The 19921-nt window shown below is 34.6% G+C and overlaps 5 protein-coding genes across 8 annotated transcripts; all 5 read left to right on the top strand.

Annotated features, from left to right (window-relative positions):
* The first annotated feature begins 2029 nt into the window (after positions 1-2029).
* Positions 2030-5822, top strand: LOC133698658 (zinc finger CCCH domain-containing protein 39-like). Of its 4 annotated transcripts, XM_062121666.1 has the most exons (4): positions 2030-2278; positions 2584-3322; positions 4952-5193; positions 5400-5822. In XM_062121666.1, the coding sequence occupies exons 2-4, from the start codon at positions 2728-2730 to the stop codon at positions 5418-5420; spliced, it is 858 nt and encodes a 285-aa protein (XP_061977650.1). In that variant the 5' UTR covers positions 2030-2278; positions 2584-2727; the 3' UTR covers positions 5421-5822. The 4 variants fall into 4 exon arrangements, with proteins under 4 accessions (XP_061977650.1, XP_061977647.1, XP_061977648.1 ...); XM_062121663.1 differs by having other exon boundaries at positions 2030-3322; XM_062121664.1 differs by having other exon boundaries at positions 2030-3322; positions 4952-5200.
* A 2542-nt stretch (positions 5823-8364) lies between these two features.
* On the top strand, positions 8365-10965 carry LOC133700196 (probable amidase At4g34880). The gene is made up of 5 exons (XM_062123740.1): positions 8365-9021; positions 9375-9589; positions 9742-9978; positions 10070-10268; positions 10396-10965. The coding sequence occupies exons 1-5, from the start codon at positions 8497-8499 to the stop codon at positions 10750-10752; spliced, it is 1533 nt and encodes a 510-aa protein (XP_061979724.1). The 5' UTR covers positions 8365-8496; the 3' UTR covers positions 10753-10965.
* A 193-nt stretch (positions 10966-11158) lies between these two features.
* On the top strand, positions 11159-11674 carry LOC133699413 (mavicyanin-like). The gene has a single exon (XM_062122649.1). It carries the CDS (start codon positions 11159-11161, stop codon positions 11672-11674), a length of 516 nt encoding a protein of 171 aa, XP_061978633.1.
* Positions 11675-12469: 795 nt separating this feature from the next.
* On the top strand, positions 12470-13414 carry LOC133699411 (probable amidase At4g34880). Its single transcript, XM_062122648.1, has 3 exons — positions 12470-12746; positions 12844-12908; positions 13085-13414. The coding sequence occupies exons 1-3, from the start codon at positions 12470-12472 to the stop codon at positions 13412-13414; spliced, it is 672 nt and encodes a 223-aa protein (XP_061978632.1).
* Positions 13415-16409: 2995 nt separating this feature from the next.
* Positions 16410-19810, top strand: LOC133698250 (probable amidase At4g34880). Its single transcript, XM_062121119.1, has 5 exons — positions 16410-17060; positions 17412-17626; positions 17766-18011; positions 18831-19026; positions 19110-19810. Exons 1-5 carry the CDS (start codon positions 16536-16538, stop codon positions 19482-19484), a joined length of 1557 nt encoding a protein of 518 aa, XP_061977103.1. The 5' UTR covers positions 16410-16535; the 3' UTR covers positions 19485-19810.
* The last annotated feature ends 111 nt before the right edge of the window (positions 19811-19921 follow it).

Below are 19921 nucleotides of genomic sequence, written 5' to 3'. Positions count from 1 at the left end.
TCATATGGAAGAGATCACTTATATTTATGGAAATGTTCATGTAATGGCTGTGTAAGTGATCCTTATATTTGAGATCACTAGGTCATCTTATGTAGAGAATGTTATACTTTGATCCTGTTACATGTTGTCATAATTGAGGTAATGAAATGACAAATATTAGATATAACATGAATTATATATAGGTACTTGAGTGATTAAGAAAGGATTCATCACCCTAGGTGAATTAAGAAAAATATTTTAGTTGTTCTCAAATAGTATTAACTAAGAAATTCTTGGTCAGGATAAAATGAGATTTAAAAAGAGTTTTAAATCTTATTTAAACGATCAATGACTATGATATAGAGAATAAACATGATTTAACATGATAGATATACTTCATGCTTTAATGTTAAATCGAAACATTATTGATGAAAGGATATTAATTATACTGAAAAACCGGTCACTGAAAGGTTAAGTCAAACCACAAATGACTTTTCTAATATTTGAGTGATTATGATATGTTGCTAGATGATACACCTGATCTTCAAATCTAAATTAATAAATTGTTTAATTGATAATTAATTAATTATTTAATGCTATTTTATTTGAATTATAAATTATATTTAAGCCAAAATATTAGGAATGTAATGAGTCACACATATTTAGAACAATTAATTAGAATTTAAATTAGAATGATTTAATTAAGTATAACTTGATTAAAAAATATTTTAGAAATTAAATATTAGAATAAAATTAATACATGGATTATATTTCTAGACATAGAAAAATGAAGTAAGGACTTGATTGAGTTAATTTCTAAAAATTTTCTAAATTAATATATCAATATTATTTAAGAGAAAAATTGATATTTTGCTAATTTATAGGGGTTTTCAGATTTCTCTATAAATAGTAAGTTATGCCTTTTATTTTTTAGAGGTTGTCTAGTGGACAGAAAAACTATGTAAACATAAAATTAGAGTTAGCACTCTCAGCATAACAATTTCTCTATCCTAAATATGAACTTATAAAATTTCACACCGTGGTTTGTATGAATTACCATTAGAGACGGAACAATTAGACGGTTTGTGGTTTGCGACAACCTGGCATTTAAAAAATTATTCAAAGTCGAAAAAGATTAGATTTTTAGGTAATAAATTTCTAAACAATTCTAGATTTGTCTAACAGGATTCTAGAAACTCCCAATTAATTTTGTTTTATAAATTTTGTTGCATGTATAATATTTGAAAAACCCAACAACATGGGTATCCTCGACTTGAAAGCCATGGTGCTGCTCTTGTCGTTTAGGCGAAATGGAAGATTGGCTCTTGTGATCGTGGATGAAGAAGGCAATCCAACCATGAAAGGTGGAAACTAGGAACATAACGGGGGGTTCTTTTTTTTTTTTTTGTTTAATAATAATAATAATTAATTATGCATTAGAGTTTGAAAATTTTCTTCTTTCATCGAAACCTTGCTCTATTATCTACTGTATCAATTGATTCCTTAATTTTTGCATAATTACTTGATCAAAGGTCCATTCTCCTTGCTGGTATTGCATGGTAGAACACAGGATCACTGCTTCTCCTCCATCTCAGCTGTTTGATTGCTTAATTACTTGATGCAGTCCCTTGATCACCATGAACTCAAAGCTATAAGTTAAGGCACGCCTTCAAATTTGACCCGACATTGTTTTAAAACAATTAGTTTTTTATAAATAAAATAATTAAGACAATAAAAATAAAAAACACGTCGTTCAATATTTTTATTTTAACAATTTAAACAGAAAGAGATAACATCGGTTTAAGAATTTTCTTCCTGGTCAAATTGTTTAAAAAGAAATAATAAATCATTTGTTGTTTGCCTCTTTCTAATTATTTGTATTTATAAAAAAAAATTAAATTATTTTAGAACGACGTGCTCAGAGCATTGAGAATAACTATCAGAGTTCAAGCATTAGTCTTAACAGTCAAATTTAACAACAAATCTTTTTTTGTCTGATAAATAATAATTTAAGAATATTAATGGACACATTAAGAGGTTAAGACTTAAGAATTATTTTACTGCAACTCCTGAAACAGGTCTCTTCAGGCTGTCTCCTAAAAGCAAATAACAAAAACCCTATCAAATATGAATTAGCTCAATTTGGCGGCTAGGGTTTAGTTTGTACCATTCCTGTTCATATTTGGACTTTGTATATAAACCTGTTTGTTGAAGCTATAAACTTGTCATCGTTATGAGCCAAATTTCTCATCTGGGTTTTGTCTAAATTCTTTTATCAACCATTCATTAATTCTCTCAAGTAAGTCCCAAATTCTATTGTTTTTGTTTAATTTTCTTTGGTTTTGATCAAAATATAGATCCGGGTTTTTCTTTCTTTGCCCATTCTTGATTCATTGATTCAGTTCTAAACCAAAAGTTCATATCTTTGGTGAAAAGTTTGTGTCTTGGTGCTAAAGATTGCATCTTTCTTGATTGGTTTGTTAGATTTTAGTGTTATAAATCAAGGGTTTTTGAGGTCTGAGTTAGTTCTTCTCAAGAAGTTTGATTCTACATTGTAGAAATATGAGTTACCCTGATTCCCCTGTTTCTTTTATGGCATCACAGGCCTCGTATCAATCAGGCAGTGATGCTATTGATGTGTGGCCTCAATTTGTAACGAATAACAATGAGCAATTTGAACAACAACAACAACAACACCAACCTCCTTATAAAAGACCTAGAAACTCTGAGGACAATTCCAACCAATCCATGAGTTCTAGGGTGCCACCAACAAACAGCCTTCCAGTCCACAAGGGAACAACCAACATCTTTTTCAAGACGAGAGTGTGTGCAAAGTTTAAGACTGGTACTTGTAGGAATGGTGAGAATTGCAATTTTGCTCATGGAATGCAAGATTTGAGGCAGCCCCCACCAAATTGGAAGGAACTAGTGAGTGTAGGTGTAAATATTGAAGAGGATAGGTCAACAGCGACGAATCGGGAAGATGACCTGAGGATAATTCACAAGATGAAGTTGTGCAAGAAGTTTTATAATGGTGAGGAGTGTCCTTATGGGGATAGGTGTAATTTCCTTCACGAGGATCCAGCAAATTTTAGGGAGGACACGGGGAGGTTCAGGGAGAGTTCTGCAATAAGTATAGGGACTACAGACCACCTGATGGGCCAAGGAAGTGGCGTCTTTAATGCTGCTGAAGTTAACAGGCCTGCAAACACTGCTGTTTCGGATGCTCCTCGATCAAATTTAATAAAGCCTGTCTATTGGAAGACAAAGTTGTGCACTAAGTGGGAGATGACAGGTCAATGCCCCTTTGGAGAGAAATGTCACTTTGCTCATGGGCTAGCAGGTGCTTTCTGTTGCTTAAGTTGCATTTCGTTGTTATATTTAACCTGTTTGCCACTACAGTAATTGTTAGGGTTATAGTTTGGTTAAATCTTGATGAGTCAGACTATTTGAATTGGAATTCTTCATTTGTTTTCCCAATAGGCTTTAAGTATATGATGATATCTTGATTTATCTTTCTGGAGAGCCCGGTGACTTCCAACTGAACTTGTTAAAATAGATCAGTGAGTCTAAGCTTAAAAATTCCATTTTGTAGTTTTAGTGGCCCCCCGAGATACTGGCATAGGTCTTATATGTCACCTTATGTGCCTTCGAATTGAGGGAAAATCCTTGCATGAAAGTTAAAGGCCTATCATTTATAGAGAGAAATTCATCTTGTGCTAACTAATATTCAAATTTCCATTTTCTGGAGATGGATCCCTTGGTCAATCAGTTCTCTTTTAATCAGTTCCTAATTCTATTCACACTGTATCTGTTTAGAATAGCCTGTTAATGTGCTTAAAGAGTCATGTTTTTTGATGTCGAGTCTTCTTAAGCTAATATTTAACAGGATCAGCACGTCCTACATCTTGATTTTGCTTTGTTCTTTTGACTTTCCGTGAGGCTGTCTTCTTATCTCCTGAAAAGGCACTCATCATTTATCTCTTTAAAGTATATTATTTATTTATCTAGAACATAATTTTATTTTTTAGTTAGAAACTTGAACCGCAGCGTCTTGTGTACCAGTAATAGTTTTTGACAGAGATTACTGAGTTTGTGTGGCTTTTTAATCTTTTTTAATGTTATTGGAAAAAATTAATTCATTTTATGGAAATGGGAAAACGTGGTTTGATTTCTGATTTTCATTTAAACCTTCAAATTTAAAGCTTTCTTGACGAAATATCTCTAAATTTTTTTCTATACATTTTTATACCTGAACTCATTTTAGTATTCCAAGCAATCTTGAAGCTTGTTACTAAAGGCTGCAAAACTTGGGCACAGGAATGTTTCTGAACGCTGGACTCACTTGTATTATTTGAATGCTGGCCTCACATATTTTGTATCATTTTTTTTTTTTGAATGAAGTGAGGCCGTGTAGAATATAACAATGCTGATGCCTGGAAACTTGGAACTTGATTTATTTTCAAATTAATGTCTTTTGGATGTTGAAAAGTAAAAGTTGAATGTCACAGAAGTTTTTTTAAAGTTCTTGCTTTTTCATGTACATTACAATGACATGCTAAGCTATTATTTATTTTTGGGGTTATTGACTCGTCTTAGTTTGCAGTTGTGAGGGTTTAATCATCAAAACAATGAATAAGGATGCTACATATGAACCTTCAAGGTGTCTTGTGTAGCAGTAATAGTTTTTGGGTCCTCAGTTCTAGTTCTATGATTAGAGATAGACAGAATTGGTCACAAGCATGCACAATGTTGATAGGAGTGAGCAGTAAGAATTGTGTGCGATGCTGTATTTGTCTGGTTTTCTTATCTTCCATTGATTTCTTGACTAGCAAAGTTGATCCTTGTATTTGATGCGTGTTGCGCCATATAATCACAATTGTGTTCCTCTAGAAAAGATGCAAAGAAATCATCATTGATGGGCTCTGTTTTTGTTTTTATCTATTAAATTCAACTTTTCCATTGAACTCAGAGTTGCAAGTTCCTGGTGGACGCACTGAGGTGGAAGCAGGAAATGCAGGCTCCACTGTGACTAAAGCACCAACACCTGTTCTTCCTAATAACATGTCTCCAAGTATGACGGTGAATGTGCCTAGTTTAGTTGAAGAAAAGGGTACGAAATGTTTATTAAAGTGGAAAGGACAGAAGAAAATAAATCGGATTTATGCTGATTGGCTTGATGATCTGTCATTAGTGCACAACTCGACAAACCAGGTGCAGAGTTGAGTTTGAGTTCATAGTTAAAGTTTGCACTGTATTCATGTTTTAGTCGAATCAAGAGTTTTTTGACTGTTCTGTTTCCAAGGTTAAAATTTTGTACTACAGAATGTTGAGTTGTCCGAAGTCACAGGAGATGAGGCATTTTAACAGTTTTCTTTTTTCACCCATTGTTTTCCTTCATTGATATGTTCTTTTTGCAGAGTGGAACTAGCCACCATTGATTCTTGGCAAACACACAAAAATTGAACCCAAACAAGAGTGATAAACACACATAGAAGCAGTGTACAGAAGGCGGGCATTTCAGGGGGAAGACATGGTTCTAACTATAACCGAGTTAATGCAATGCAAGTTATAAATCAAAGAGAAGTGCCCAGCAATATTGAACAATTGAAAGAAAGCTGAGCTTGTGAGGGGACAATCAATTAAGTTGGAAACAACAATGGTGTTGATGACCTTGACTCTATAATTCCTGGGATCCTCTCAAATCGTCGAAATTTGAAGTGATTCATCAATTATTTATGCTTGACTAGATGATGTTCTTCTAGGACATGCAACTCTATTTTTTTACAATGCCTTTATTTATACTAATATAAAAGAGGGAGCATCATGCCTATACAAGATCACAGTTAATTGAGTCTTGATACACAGAAGCCACACAAACCATTTAGAGTTTATTTTAATTCTTAGCATCTACCTTGTTTGAGAAGATGGAGTTTCTGTAGTGATGAATCAACAGGCCCCTAGGCCATAACCAGGACGGTGTTGTTTGATGTGATTGTGGGGTTTGATCCAAGAGAATATGAAGCAACGCATGAAACAGCCAAGCCCATAAACCCCTAGCGGTTACAGGAAATTCCTTGAGCAAAGATCACTCTTTTGGATAGTCAAATTTCAATTCGTAACGGATCACTAAGGCCAACAAACGGAATTGGCAGCATTATCAAATTTATCGAAACTGACAAGAGATGGGTTTCAGAAGTTGATGTCAGATAACATGCTAGATGCCTTGGTGACTCCCAGCACATCTGTTGCTCCTGTCCTTGCAAATGGAGGATTCCCAGGAATCAATGTCCCATCTGGTTATGACGATATGGGGGTGCCGTTTGGCGTTAAGGGTAAAGAACCGCAGCTGATTCAGATTGCATCTGGCTTTGAACAAGCTACTAAAATCAGAAAGCCTCCTACACTCAATGCTGGAAAAACTTCGAGAGAACGTCTTGTTTGCTTTCTACTTCTATGAATAATTATCTAGGAAAGCGGTGAGCCGTATGTCAATTGGCACAGTGTCACCTCCTACAGGATTTGTTGAGTCTTCTCGTAAAAAATAAATAAAGGAATAGATAAATACCCGAGGAACCCTAGACTTGTTCATTCTAGTGGTAGTAGTTCTGTGAATCAAAGACAAGCTTGAAAAACATCCAATCAGCAACTCAGTCTTAACGGGCCAAGCAATGAGTAGGGAAAGAAGAAAACACCCTTCAAAGCCTAAATCTGGGGACTTTATTCTTTAACTGTAGCATTTGAGGCTGTAACTCTCCTTCCAAAGAAGCCGAAATTAGGAATCCTTGCACTAAATGTTTAACTGCAGGGGGCTCTTCCATTTTTTGATCTCACTACTATTTTTGAGGACTGTATCTGTTCAAATTTCAAACCTTGTCTCCAAACTGTAATTGCATTAAACAATGAAGCAGTCACTTCCCGAAGACTAATTAATACTGTCTAATTCGAAGTTATTTTAGCATAATTCACTCATTATGAACAATAAAACAGCTAATAAATTTTATATCTGGATTGGTTTTTGGAGAACTTTTAGGGGTTTATCCCCTGAAAGAAGATAGAAACCTGTTGGCTGAAGACAGCCTGTCTAAAAAATGGTATCAAAGGGTATCAGTTGACTTTAATTATCCTGATGGCCATGTTGCATTTGGTCAAAGGGTGTCAATTGACTGATTTTGATGTTCCATGAAAGTATGAACTGTCATTGAACTATTGAAACTCAGATACAAACACATAATCCATACATTTATAACTTCTTTAGAATCTATGGTAAATTGTTGTCCATTTGGCCCTAGCCAAAAGCAGCAAACAAACCATAGAGCAGGACTGTTTCAGTGCGCTGAATACTTTCCACATAAAATAATCTAAAGCTTCAGAAATCATTAAAGAACAAATTGCCAGAAATGGACGGCAATTAAAAAACAGTGCGCGCACAGATTTGCTAGCGATGCCTTGAATGTTTTCCGTATAAAATAATCTATAGCTGCAGCTATCATGCATGAAAAACTGCCAGAAACAGAAGGCAAATACCGGTGAGCCATGAATTGGTCATTCACCAGAGGCCTTGCTGCAGCCTTGACTTGGTCATAAACCAACCAATACCTCAGCTCACTGCTATAAGAGTATTCTATAAGGGCATTTCTTTTGTGCAATGAGTTAAGAAAGCCGATTTTGCCATCATTGGTGCCTTCGCTTTTTTCAAAATTAACAAAAGCATTCTCTTGTAATCAGCAACATCAATTATATTGCCACCATCCACAAGGACAAGTAGAATCCTGTCAGAAATAGATAATCCCGGCAAAGATCTGTGCAAAGTTTTAATCAAGTGGCAGTATTTAATTAACAGAATGATTCAAATAGACTGTCCACAATATGCATCGCAGGCACCGATATATTCATTGTTTCTCCATGTGTAGTCAAGACCATCTTGGGAATTTCAACCGGTGATATTCTGATAGTTGCTCATTGGAGTCTTAATACACTGAGACATAATATTTAATGTAGTTCGGCAAATCACCTACATCTACGGGAGAGTTTCATATTATTAGAGATAGAGAAAAGATACAATACAAATAAATAAAGGAGAAGAATCACATCTACTCTACTCAACTTTCATTTCTCTCACACTACTGCACAATACAGCAGGGCTGCTGCATTTGGCAACCACTTCACTTTCTCTCTTGGTCTCTCATATTCTGCACTCTCTCTCTCATTTTGCTCTAACTTATATCTTTATTTATAGACATAAATGGTAAGACATCTTGACCATAAATTATGGCACTAATGGTGACAACACATGGATTGCACTATTTTGTCAATGGTTGGTGTAATTTATTTAACAATACTCATCTATTATTGTAGTCTTTGACAATGACAATAGGATGCAATGCTTCATTGTTAATGGATAGTGTAGTCCATTGATGATTGCTACATATTAATGTCAACAATCCTAAAAGACCATTTCAGATCTCACTCAAACACAAGTTCAACATAGAACACAGTTTTACAGCGACGTACGATATGGTTACCAAGAAACCATTGAGTTCTTCGCTTTTCTCATCACTAATTTTCTTTCTTTTAGCAATATCATGCCATGCATTCTCGATTAGAGAAGCTAGCATAAGTGATCTCCAACTTGCTTTTAAGCAGAAGAAGCTCACCTCAAGGCAACTAGTCGAGTTCTACGTTGGAGAAATCCATGGGCTCAATTCAGTCCTTAAAGGGGTCATAGAATTAAACCCTGATGCACTCTATCAAGCTGATAGAGCCGACTATGAGCGGAGGGTTAGGGCACCAGGTGCTCTGGTTGGCTTGCATGGCATACCTATCCTGCTAAAGGATAACATTGCCACCAAAGATAAGATGAACACAACAGCTGGCTCTTTTGCGCTGCTTCGATCAGTTGTCCCTCGCGATGCAGGGGTAGTGGCAAAGTTAAGGAAATCTGGCGCTATAATTCTTGGAAAGGCTAGTTTGAGTGAGTGGGCTGCTTTCAGATCACTTAATGCACCTAATGGTTTTAGTGCTAGAGGTGGCCAAGGAAAGGTGAGTAAGAGGGGTGTTCGGTATTCAAGTTGAATCTGTTTTTTATTAAAATTTAATTTTTTTTTACTTTAAATTAATTTTTTTTATGTTTTTATATTATTATGATGTGTTGATATAAAAAATAAATTTTTTAAAATTATTATTTTAATATGTTTAGAAGCAAAAAACACCTTGAACAGTTTTAACCCCATAAACCTTGCCGAAGTTTCTTGTGTTTTTTGTAGTTCAGTTTTTGTTGGCTTTTCGCTCTTCAATTATTTGCTTGAATATTCACGAGATAATCAGCCATGTCCCAAAGAAATATCCATCGTAGTTGGTAGAGTAACGCTCTAGTGTTCTGGATCTTTGTGCAGAATCCATATGTTCTATCAGATGATCCTTGTGGATCAAGTAGCGGGTCAGCAATATCGGTAGCAGCAAATTTTGTAGCAGTATCACTAGGGACCGAGACTGATGGCTCCATCTTATGTCCATCTAATGCAAATTCGGTGGTGGGCATAAAACCAACAGTTGGTCTCACCAGCCGAGCTGGGGTTATCCCAATTTCTCCTAGACAAGACACTGTTGGGTGAGTGGTCTTATATTAATCCTATCACATCACTGCATTAATCTTCACTCAATTAGTCAATCATATCAGCAATATATATGGTCTACTTATTGTCAAGTCGTTCCATTGATTTCAGTCAACAGATAATCACCCCTTGGCTTTGTATGGAACAGGCCAATCTGCAGGACTGTATCGGATGCTGTTATCGTACTTGATGCCATTGTAGGTGTTGATTACAACGATGGTGCAACCCAAGAAGCATCGAAGTACATCCCACACGGCGGCTACAAACAATTTCTCAAGCCTTATGGATTGAAAGGGAAGAGACTTGGAATAGTAAGGAATCCATTCTTGGGTTTTGCCAGTAAAGCAGAGAGTCAAGCTTTTGAGTACCATCTTCAAACACTAAGGTAATAAAAAATATTCTAACCATTAATTGAAGTTTTTTTTTTTTTTATCAAATATGTGATTATGTAATACAAGTTTTATCTTCAAATGAAGACAAGGAGGTTCAGTTATAGTTGACCATTTGGAAATAGCCAACATCAATGCTATCTTAAATTCCACTGTGAGCGGTGAAGCAATAGCATTGCTAGCTGAGTTCAAAATATCCTTGAATACATACTTGAAAGATCTGGTGGCTTCCCCAGTCCGAACCTTAGCCGATGTTATTGCATTCAACCAAAAATTTGCAGATCTTGTGAGTATATGGGAACAGGTTTTCTTTCAATTTTTTGTGTACAATGATCAATATTTAAGCTACACCAGTAATTCTAAGAATGCATGATTACATCTTACAATCTTAATATATTTGAATGGCCATACAGGAAAAGATCAACGAATTTGGTCAAGACATCTTTCTTTTAGCTCAAGCTACAAATGGGATCGGCAAAATAGAGAAGGCAGCATTAATAAATTTAGAGAGACTGACAAGAGATGGATTTCAGAAGTTGATGCGGTATTATAAGCTAGATGCCTTGGTCACACCTGGTGCAGGTTTTGCACCTGTTCTTGCAATCGGAGGATTCCCAGGGATCAATGTCCCCGCAGGATATGATGATAAGGGTGTGCCTTTTGGCATTAACTTTGGAGGATTGAAGGGTACAGAACCAAAGCTAATTCAGATTGCATTTGGTTTTGAGCAGGCTACTAAAATTAGAAAGCCTCCCACATTCAAGGCTTGAAGCTTCAAAAGAATGGCTTCTTTGAAATTCTAAGTTTTATATTGAATTGATCAATAATTATAGAGTTTTTGTTTTTTGTTTTTTTCGGTCTTAGGGTATGATATTTTGTATCTGTTTTGTTGGCTTAAAGGTATGACTATAGCCAAATCTGTTTTGTAACAAAAAAATATGCAGTAACTTGGATCCGAAATCAATTTATTGTCTTCGTGTGAATTTAATTCCTAGTAAAATCAGGAAATCTCTCTCCTTCTATGTTTCGGATGAGATCAATACTATATATACCTAGGTACTCAGACTTGGTTTTCTCGCAAATTCATTCAAGCAACCTTCGCGGTTTTTCTCTTGCCAGTGCTCTCTATTCACAAGTTTAGCCTTCTCAAAACCATTAATCCATTGTCTTTCAATCATGGTTTTCAAGAAAACTTTGGTTATTTTCTTCTTGACTACGGCTCTTTGTGGAGTCTCCATGGCTGCTCGTCTTTACCAGGTTGGTGGTTCTGCTGGTTGGACAAGCATGGGGGACGTTGATTACCAAGATTGGGCAGCCAACAAGAAGTTTCATGTCGGTGATACTCTTGTTTTCCACCACAACTATCGATTCCACGATGTGAAGCAAGTGACTCGCCAAGATTTCAAGTCATGCAATGTAGCATCTCCAATAGCTAGTTACTACAATCACCACGGCTATGATTCACTGACTCTTAATAGACTTGGCCACTTCTACTTCATATCTGCTTTCCCTGATCACTGCCAAGCTGGACAAAAGATTGATATCTTGGTCACACCAGAAACTTCAAGTCCGACTCCTCCGCCTTTGAGCTCACCTATCAGTGCTGCATCAGCAACGTCCAGTGCTCCATCTCTTCATCTATCTTGGACTCTGAGCGTGCTTGCGTTCTGTCTCTTAGGATTTGCTTGTTAGGAAGTTTTTCAAGCAGATTCTGTGTCCATCTTGGATGGTTTTCCTCTCGTTGTATTAGTTCTATTACCTTTATTATTAACTGATAGGAAAGATTTAAAATTAAACTTACTTTAGGATAGTTTACAATTCTATCTTTCTTGCGAAAGAGTCCAAATTCAACTGCTGTCTACATGTAAATGTTGTTACTTACTCTGAATTTTTCTGATGGCTTTGGCAGTTTGATCACTGCGTCAAATGGAAAAATTGGCAGATATTAATGTTCCGTTGAATTATGAACAATCAAAAATTGAATCCCAGATACAAACGCATATTCTCTGCGTTGTCACACCTGAAAGAAAACAGAAGCATAATAACATACAATATTGTAAGGAAACGTAATACAGTGGAGCCAAATTATTTGCTTTTGTCGATTTTTTTCTTGTGAAATAATCTGCAAAACTCCAGCGAGAAAAACTTCAAGAAATGGACGGCAGATACCATAAGCCATGAATTGGACAAAATATGCACCGGAGGCCCTGTAGCCTTAACATGCTAGTAAATTAGCGAGTACCTCAGCTCAGTGCTTTAAGGATATTTTTCTAAAGTTAAAATCAATGTTGCGATATGTTAAGAAAGATGATTATGACATACTTGGAAAGATAAAGAACAGACAATTCTGACAAAGAGCAGTACAAAACATCTCAGCAAGTGTCTATGACACACAGCAGCAATTTTTTTCTTTGAGTTGAGTTGGACCATTTCTCATCTCGGTCATATCCAAGTCCAAGCAGAACACAGTTCTCCATTCAGTTAGTCATGGCTACCAAGACAGTACTAAACTCCTCACTCCTCTCGTCACTAACTTTCATTATTTTAGCAATACCAATCCATGCATTCTTGATCAAGGAAGCAAGCATATGTGATCTCCAGCTTGCTTTTAAGCAGAACCAACTCACGTCAAGGAAACTGGTTGAGTTCTACATTGGAGAAATCAATAGACTGAACTCATTCCTAAAAGGGGTCATAGAAAGAAATCATGATGCACTTCGCCAAGCTGATAAGGCTGATGACGAGCTCAGTGTTAAGGCACCAGGTTCATTGGTTGGATTGCATGGCATTCCTATCATTCTCAAGGATAACATTGCTACCGTTGAACACCACGTCTGGATCTTTTGCACTGCTTGAATCAGTCGTGCGTCGTGACGCAGGTATTGTTGTGAAGTTGAGGGAAGCTGGAGCTATAATTCTTGAAAAGGCTAGCTTGAGTGAGTAGGCTGCTTTCATATCACTTAAAACCCCTATGGTTTGAGTGCTAGAGGAGGCCAAGGAAAGGTTAGCTAAGGTGTTTTAATTCTTCAGATTGGAAGACTTGGACAGAAAGATTATACAGATTGATAAACTAACTTTCTGGTGTTTTAAATCTTTTTGCAGAACCCTTGTGTTCTATCAGCAGACCCTTGTGGATCAAGTAGTGGGTCAGCAATATCAGTGGCAGCAAATTTGGTAGCAGTGTCTCTAGAAACTGAGACTGATGGCTCCATCTTATGTCCATTTAATGCTAACTCAGTGGTCGGCATAAGACCAACAGTTGGTCTCATCATCGGAGCTGGTGTTATCCCGATTTCTCTTAGACAGGACACTGCTGGGTTAGTGATCTTCTGTTATCCATATCAGCTTATGAGATTTGAAAGACCTATTAAAGATCGAAGCAGGAATATTTCCCCAATCATAAGTAGAAAACGGCTACCAAAAAGAAAATGATTGTCATGAAGATGAATTAAACTTTATATGTATGTTTCCGCTGCATTTTAGCAACTTGTAAAGCTATACAGCGTTCACCTAAAAGAGTAATTTGTTAGTCGTCGGGTACAAGTAATTTGTTAGTCATTACAACTACAGAGTACTCTGTTTTGAAACTATTGTATTGAATTCAAGCAACATAAATGCATTTCTTGGCTCTGGATGGAACAGACCTATCGGCAGGAAGCTTCGGTTTAATTTCAAAAATATATTTTAATTAAATTTTATTTTATTAAATAATTTTATATTAATTTTTTACTAATAATTTTTAATGTGCGTGATTCATTATATTTTTAATATATTAACACAAATATAAATATAAATTAAATAAATTAAATAATTTAATTTATTATTAATTTGAAAAATTGATTAATTTATATTTGAAAATCAAGTGTATCATCTAATAATGTATTATAATTCTCTAAATATTAGAAAAGTCATTAGTGGTTTGACTTGACCCTTCAGTGACTGGGTTTTTAGTATAATTAATGTTCTTTCATAAATAATGTTCATATTTAACATTAAAATATGGAGTATGTCTATCATGTTAAATCATGTTTATTCTTTATATAATAGTCATTTATCGTTTGAATAAGATTTAAAACTTTCCTAAAATCTTATTTCATATTAACCAAGGATTTCTCGATCAATACTATTTGAGAATAAATAAAATATTTTTTCTAATTCACATAAGATGATGAATCATTTCTTAATCACTCAAGTACCTTCATACAGTTCATATTATGCCCAATGTTTGTCTTTTCATTACTAAGAATTTTTCAGTCAATACTATTTGAGAATAAATAAAACAACTACTTCCTTTCATAACAAAAAAAAAACATGATATATATATCAGTCTTTACGACTCTAATAAATATCCAGTATTTAAAAAAACATTAATTAGAAATATTTTAGAAATAATGCTTTTATACAATAAGAATCTTATAATTATAATAACTTTATAATTTTCCTTACAAAGTATTTTTATTCTATAAACTTTATCTTATAATTATAATAACTTTATAGTATTAAATTACTTTGTAAATATAATCATATCACACATCACCAATCAATTAGTTAAAAAAAAATATAACACTAACATATTCGTATTCCATGGGAGATTATATGTTTTTGCTGCAACATAATTACAGGTAGGACCCATCTATGTAAGGACTATTTGTTCTCCTTTAAATTTTGTTGGTAACTTGTGCAGAATCGATGGAGATGAGCCCGATGGAAGCTTTTGCTGTACGAAGAGCAGTTTCTCAAATTTCATTTATTATTATTGTTATTAATCTTGGTGAACTGGAACACTTCTGCATTTTTATACCGAAGAAAAAATTCATATAATTGTTTATGGATTTTTTAAGCTTTTATAATAAAACAACTCAGTTACATTATAAAAATTCAAAACAAACCTTGAAAAACTAAAAAATACTAAATATAACTTGGATCCATTATAATAAAATCTCAAAAAAAAACCCGGAAAAAAAAACTCAATTAAAATAATTTTAGTTTAAACTAATTTAAAAAGAAAAAAAATAAACTAAAATTGATAAATTTAAACTTATTTTTAGTTTAATTTGGTTCAAAAACTTAAAAAATAATTTTAACTTAAATATTATTTTTAGTTAGATTGATTTAAAATGTTTTGCTTTATTTAGAAAGTATTTGAAACTGCGATGATGATTTATTCTTAAAGTGTTTTTAAAACCTGAAAATATATTAAAATAATATTTATTTTATTTTAAAAAATATATTTTTTATATTCTCATATTAAAATAATCTAAAAAATAAAAAAATAAATTGTTTTAAAAATATTTTTAAAGCACAAGAATAAATAATAGCCACACGCCGTTTGATTTTTCCTCCTCGATTGGTGCGCTTCTTTTTGAAATTCAATATCCAAAAAGCAATAGCACTGTCGGAGACCATCATTGCAATGCAACATTAAGTTATGTTCACACTCTTGTGCCGAGGAAACATAATATTAAATTAATATGACTTGACCATCCTAAGCTGTGGCCATAAAATAATATCTAGTTGAGTACTATATTATTGACTCATGATAAGGTCTGGTTAAATTTTTTAATATAAAAAATTTAAATATTATTAATATTTTTTTAAAAAAAATAATTGTATAAGAATTAATTTGAAATACCTTAATTCAATTTGCAGGTTTAAAAATAATTTACATAACTTCTAAAATCATAATTTGACTAAAAAAATTAGGATGATATTCTTTTAATATTAAAATAACAACAAAATAAATTGAATTTGATCAATCTGAGTCAACATGTTAAATTTATGATTCGAGTTATGAGATTTTAATAACTTCATAAAAAACAAATCAAAATAAATTATGAAATCTAATTCTCAATCGAACCAATATTGAAAATTAAAATTAAAAAATAATTTAATTGGTCATGAGACCAAGATATCCCCATAGAAAATAAATAAAAACAAATTATGAAACTTAATTTCCAACCGATCTAATATTGAATAATAAAATTAAAAAAAAATCAGTTAAAAATAAAACATAAAAAACAATTTGAGTATATTCGGGTTAACCCTTTAAGTATTATTCTCAAGTCATGAGGTTCAAATAACATAATAAAAAATAAACAAAATAAATTATGAAGTTTAATTTTCAATCAACCAAATATTAAAAAATAAAATAAATAATTAAAAAAATAAATTAACCAGATTATCCTGCTAAACTCGTAATTTGTATAATGAGAATATAATAAATTAATAAAAAATTTAATATTAAAAAATAAATTTAAAAAAAAATGATGGAATTTTTTTTTAAAAAAATAAAGTAATATTTAATTAACAATAATACGTGAGGAGAGGAGAGGTACCGTAAACCTTCTCTTTTAGTTTATAATTAATAATTAATTAATTAATTCTATCAGTAACCATAAATTAATATAAATATATAGAAACGTCTTGTATTGCTGCTTCAGCCTGCAGTATTTGTCTACTTAAGGCAGCACCATCTCCTATCTCACCCGTAGCCTCCTTCAGACTTGAAAACTCAGCTGGGCAACTCAGTTGAGCACTTCTCATCTTATAAGCTATGGCCAACAATTCTCTACTGTTTTTAATTCTTGCCTCTTTATTATTATCTGGGTTCTTTACCAAGACAAGCAGTGCCTTCTCAATTGAAGAAGCAACTATAGATGATCTTCAACTAGCTTTTAAGCAAAACCAACTAACCTCTAGACAACTCGTTGAGTTCTACCTCAAACGGATCCGCAGACTCAATCCGCTTCTTAGAGGGGTCATAGAGGTGAACCCTGATGCACTCTTTCTAGCCGATAAGGCTGACCGAGAGCGCAAGGTCAACACCCCAGGGTCAACTGGTGGTTTGCACGGTATTCCTATCCTGCTCAAGGACAATATTGCAACCAAGGACAAACTGAACACTACAGCTGGTTCTTATGCACTACTTGGATCAGTTGTGCCTCGGGATGCAGGTGTGGTGATGAAGTTGAGGAAAGCTGGAGCTATCATATTAGGGAAGTCTAGCTTGAGTGAGTGGGCTAATTTCAGGACAAATGGCGCACCCTCTGGTTTTTGTGGGAGAAGCGGCCAAGGAAAGGTGAGTTGCTTAATTACTAGCACAAGTCAGTTGTTCAAGCCTTTTTTGAAATGATTCATCACTTATCCAGGCTTCTAACTGCATGTCATGACTCTGCTATGTTAAACATTACCGTCTTCTCATGGACTTTTGGAGTAATGTCTGAAACTAACAGATAATTCTGGGGTTTGATTGTGTTTATAATCAATCATTTTGTAAAATTCAAAAGGTTTTCTAGCTGTTGCTAAGAACAAACAAGCAGGAAGCAGGATTGGCATTCCAATGCTACATGTTCTGTGACGATTGTCTTCCGAATGACTTGTCAATTGCACTGACGACATGAGATAATAATTGTGTGACCTTTATTTGCAGAATCCATATGTTTTGTCCGTGAGTCCTTGTGGGTCAAGCAGCGGGTCAGGAATATCAGTGGCAGCGAACTTGGCAGCCGTGTCACTTGGAACCGAGACTGATGGCTCCATCCTATGTCCATCGAGTTACAACTCAGTTGTGGGCATCAAACCCACTGTTGGTCTCACTAGTAGAGCTGGGGTTATCCCCATCACCCCTAGACAGGACACTGTGGGGTAGGTGAATTCTTAGCCAATTGTGATAATTTTACTAGCATCAGCAATGGAGATAATGTGAATCAGTATTTGCTGTATTATACTGAATGGTCAGTAAGATTTATGCTGGTTTCTGGTTGTTACATGTTGGATGGAGCAGGCCAATGTGCAGGACAGTATCGGACGCTGTATATGTTCTTGATGCCATTGTAGGCTCTGATTCAAATGATGCTGCAACCAGAGAAGCAGAAAAATATATTCCAAACGGTGGCTACAGACAATTTCTTAACCCTCTTGGGCTTAAAGGGAAGAGATTGGGGATATTGAGGACTCTATTTTACAATTCGGGCAACGATAAAGGATCCCGCCGGCATCAAACTTTTGAGCACCATTTTCAAACACTAAGGTAACAAAAACCAAGAGTTTTTCTGGTGTCATTTTCGTTTTTTGTCTTTGTTCATAAAAAATTGAAAATAAAATATAAAAAATTGCTCGTTTTTGTTTTTTGTTTTCAATAAATAAAAAATGACAAGAAGTTTTCAAAACTAAAATAAAAAAATTCTCAAAAGTTGTTTTCTTATAATTAATTTACAGAGAATAGAACTTAAGTGGTTATTAATCTAAAATCATGTACAATACATCTAAATAATCTATAATTAAATATGATAGCAGTTACTTTTCAAAATAATTTTTATTTAAAAATTTATTAAAATAATATTTTTATTATTTTTAATATTCACATATTAAAAAAATTTTAAATTTACCCAATCTTCAATACCAAACAGAGGCTAAATTCATAATACTTGGAGGTTAGGTCATAACCCAAGAAGTACAGCCTCGGGAGTTGGGTTATGACCCGTCTCCAAGGCAACCAAGGGTTGAGTTGAGAGCAGGACTGGGTTCAAGCCGCCCTAGAGGGTTGGCTTAGGATCAGTCTAAGATGATAGGTCCAAGTCGGGACTGGATCAAGACGTATTCTACAGCATTGGTATTAATTCCACTTGAGATTAAGTGTATTTTCAAAAAAACTAATTAAGAAAATTGCAAAACAAAACAAGTTTTCTGTTTTTAAGAAACTGTAAACAAAAATAAGAAATTTTAGAATAAAAACAGAAAACGAAAATGATATCAAACGATCTCTAGATTTTTCTAGTAGTAGTTTCAATAATATCATGGCAAATTAGTGCAAGCTGACTAGACATTCTTTATATTTTCCAAAATTAAGACGACAAGGTGCAGTTCTCGTAGACAATTTGCAAATAAGCGACATTGACACGATCACAGCCGGGCAGAATGGAGAATTACTTGCAATGTTGCTCGAATTCAAGCCAGCCTTGAATGAGTATCTAGAACAGTTGGTGGCGTCTCCAGTCCGATCCTTGGCAGCTGTGATAGCCTTCAACAACAAATTCTCCAGATTGGTTAGTACATGCGCGACTATAATCGGCATACTGAACCAACACGGGTAGAATCCACATTTTGATTTATTTGATTGGTCTTGCAGGAAAAGACCAAGGAATACGGTCAAGAGCTCTTCGAGAAAGCCGAGTTCTTGAGTCGAAACATAACAAACATTGATGCTACATTGAAGAAACTGGTGTCAACATTCAGCGAACTCTCGAAGAATGGCCTGGAGAAATTAATCAAGAAGAACAAACTAGATGCGGTGGTGGCACCTGATTTTAGTTATGTATTATCATTTGTTCTTGCAATTGGACAATACCCTGGAATCAGTGTCCCTGCTGGGTATGACAGTGACGGTGTGCCTTTTGGCATTTGCTTCGGTGGACCAAAGGGTTCGGAGCCAAAACTAATTGAGATTGCTTATGGCTTTGAGACTGCTACCAAGGTTAGGAGGCCCCCTGCATTCAAGCCTTGAAAGCTTAGCGAAATCCCATCGAGACTTGTTTTGATGCTAATCAAGCACTTACCAGTTCAATAATAAAACTCTTATTCTGGGCAAACACCTTAATTGTCAAGCTCTAAACACTTGCAAGTTAACGTGCTGCTTAGCTTTGTGAATCTGTGGTTTGGTGTTGGGCTGGGTTTCATTCCCGGCATGGCTCTTTGAAATTACTAGATGGGCTAGCAGATGGACCCATTGTCTTTCGGAGCTTGCTCCATGACTATGTATAATTGGGTCATCACGCCCACTATATATTATCTTAGATCCACGCTGAATAAAAAATTATGAACTTTGTGGTACATTCTTGGATCATCGAGGCTTTCAAAACATTCTAGACTTGATTCTTAAATGGGTTGAGGATTTTGGATGAGGTCCTTGGCAGTCGTACGCGGGCTTCCGTATATAAAATT

This window comes from Populus nigra, chromosome 7, assembly GCF_951802175.1.
Source record: "Populus nigra chromosome 7, ddPopNigr1.1, whole genome shotgun sequence".
Classification (NCBI taxonomy): Eukaryota; Viridiplantae; Streptophyta; class Magnoliopsida; order Malpighiales; family Salicaceae; genus Populus; species Populus nigra.
Note: the sequence above shows the minus strand (reverse complement) of the source record. Positions and strands in the feature narration are given on the sequence as shown.

What these genes read in the sequence shown, in the direction of transcription:
- LOC133698250 (XM_062121119.1), top strand. Translation starts at nt 16,536, where the DNA reads ATGGCCAACAATTCTCTACTGTTTTTAATTCTTGCCTCTTTATTATTA. An exon ending in GGAGAAGCGGCCAAGGAAAG is followed by an intron (nt 17,061 to 17,411) that starts GTGAGTTGCTTA and finishes CTTTATTTGCAG; the next exon opens with AATCCATATGTTTTGTCCGT. An exon ending in CCTAGACAGGACACTGTGGG is followed by an intron (nt 17,627 to 17,765) that starts GTAGGTGAATTC and finishes TGGATGGAGCAG; the next exon opens with GCCAATGTGCAGGACAGTAT.
- LOC133699411 (XM_062122648.1), top strand. Translation starts at nt 12,470, where the DNA reads ATGGCTACCAAGACAGTACTAAACTCCTCACTCCTCTCGTCACTAACT. An exon ending in GCTCAGTGTTAAGGCACCAG is followed by an intron (nt 12,747 to 12,843) that starts GTTCATTGGTTG and finishes TGCTTGAATCAG; the next exon opens with TCGTGCGTCGTGACGCAGGT. An exon ending in GAGCTATAATTCTTGAAAAG is followed by an intron (nt 12,909 to 13,084) that starts GCTAGCTTGAGT and finishes ATCTTTTTGCAG; the next exon opens with AACCCTTGTGTTCTATCAGC.
- LOC133700196 (XM_062123740.1), top strand. Translation starts at nt 8,497, where the DNA reads ATGGTTACCAAGAAACCATTGAGTTCTTCGCTTTTCTCATCACTAATT. An exon ending in CCTAGACAAGACACTGTTGG is followed by an intron (nt 9,590 to 9,741) that starts GTGAGTGGTCTT and finishes TGTATGGAACAG; the next exon opens with GCCAATCTGCAGGACTGTAT. An exon ending in TACCATCTTCAAACACTAAG is followed by an intron (nt 9,979 to 10,069) that starts GTAATAAAAAAT and finishes CTTCAAATGAAG; the next exon opens with ACAAGGAGGTTCAGTTATAG.
- LOC133699413 (XM_062122649.1), top strand. Translation starts at nt 11,159, where the DNA reads ATGGTTTTCAAGAAAACTTTGGTTATTTTCTTCTTGACTACGGCTCTT.
- LOC133698658 (XM_062121663.1), top strand. Translation starts at nt 2,542, where the DNA reads ATGAGTTACCCTGATTCCCCTGTTTCTTTTATGGCATCACAGGCCTCG. An exon ending in CTTTGCTCATGGGCTAGCAG is followed by an intron (nt 3,323 to 4,951) that starts GTGCTTTCTGTT and finishes CATTGAACTCAG; the next exon opens with AGTTGCAAGTTCCTGGTGGA. An exon ending in TGCACAACTCGACAAACCAG is followed by an intron (nt 5,194 to 5,399) that starts GTGCAGAGTTGA and finishes TTCTTTTTGCAG; the next exon opens with AGTGGAACTAGCCACCATTG.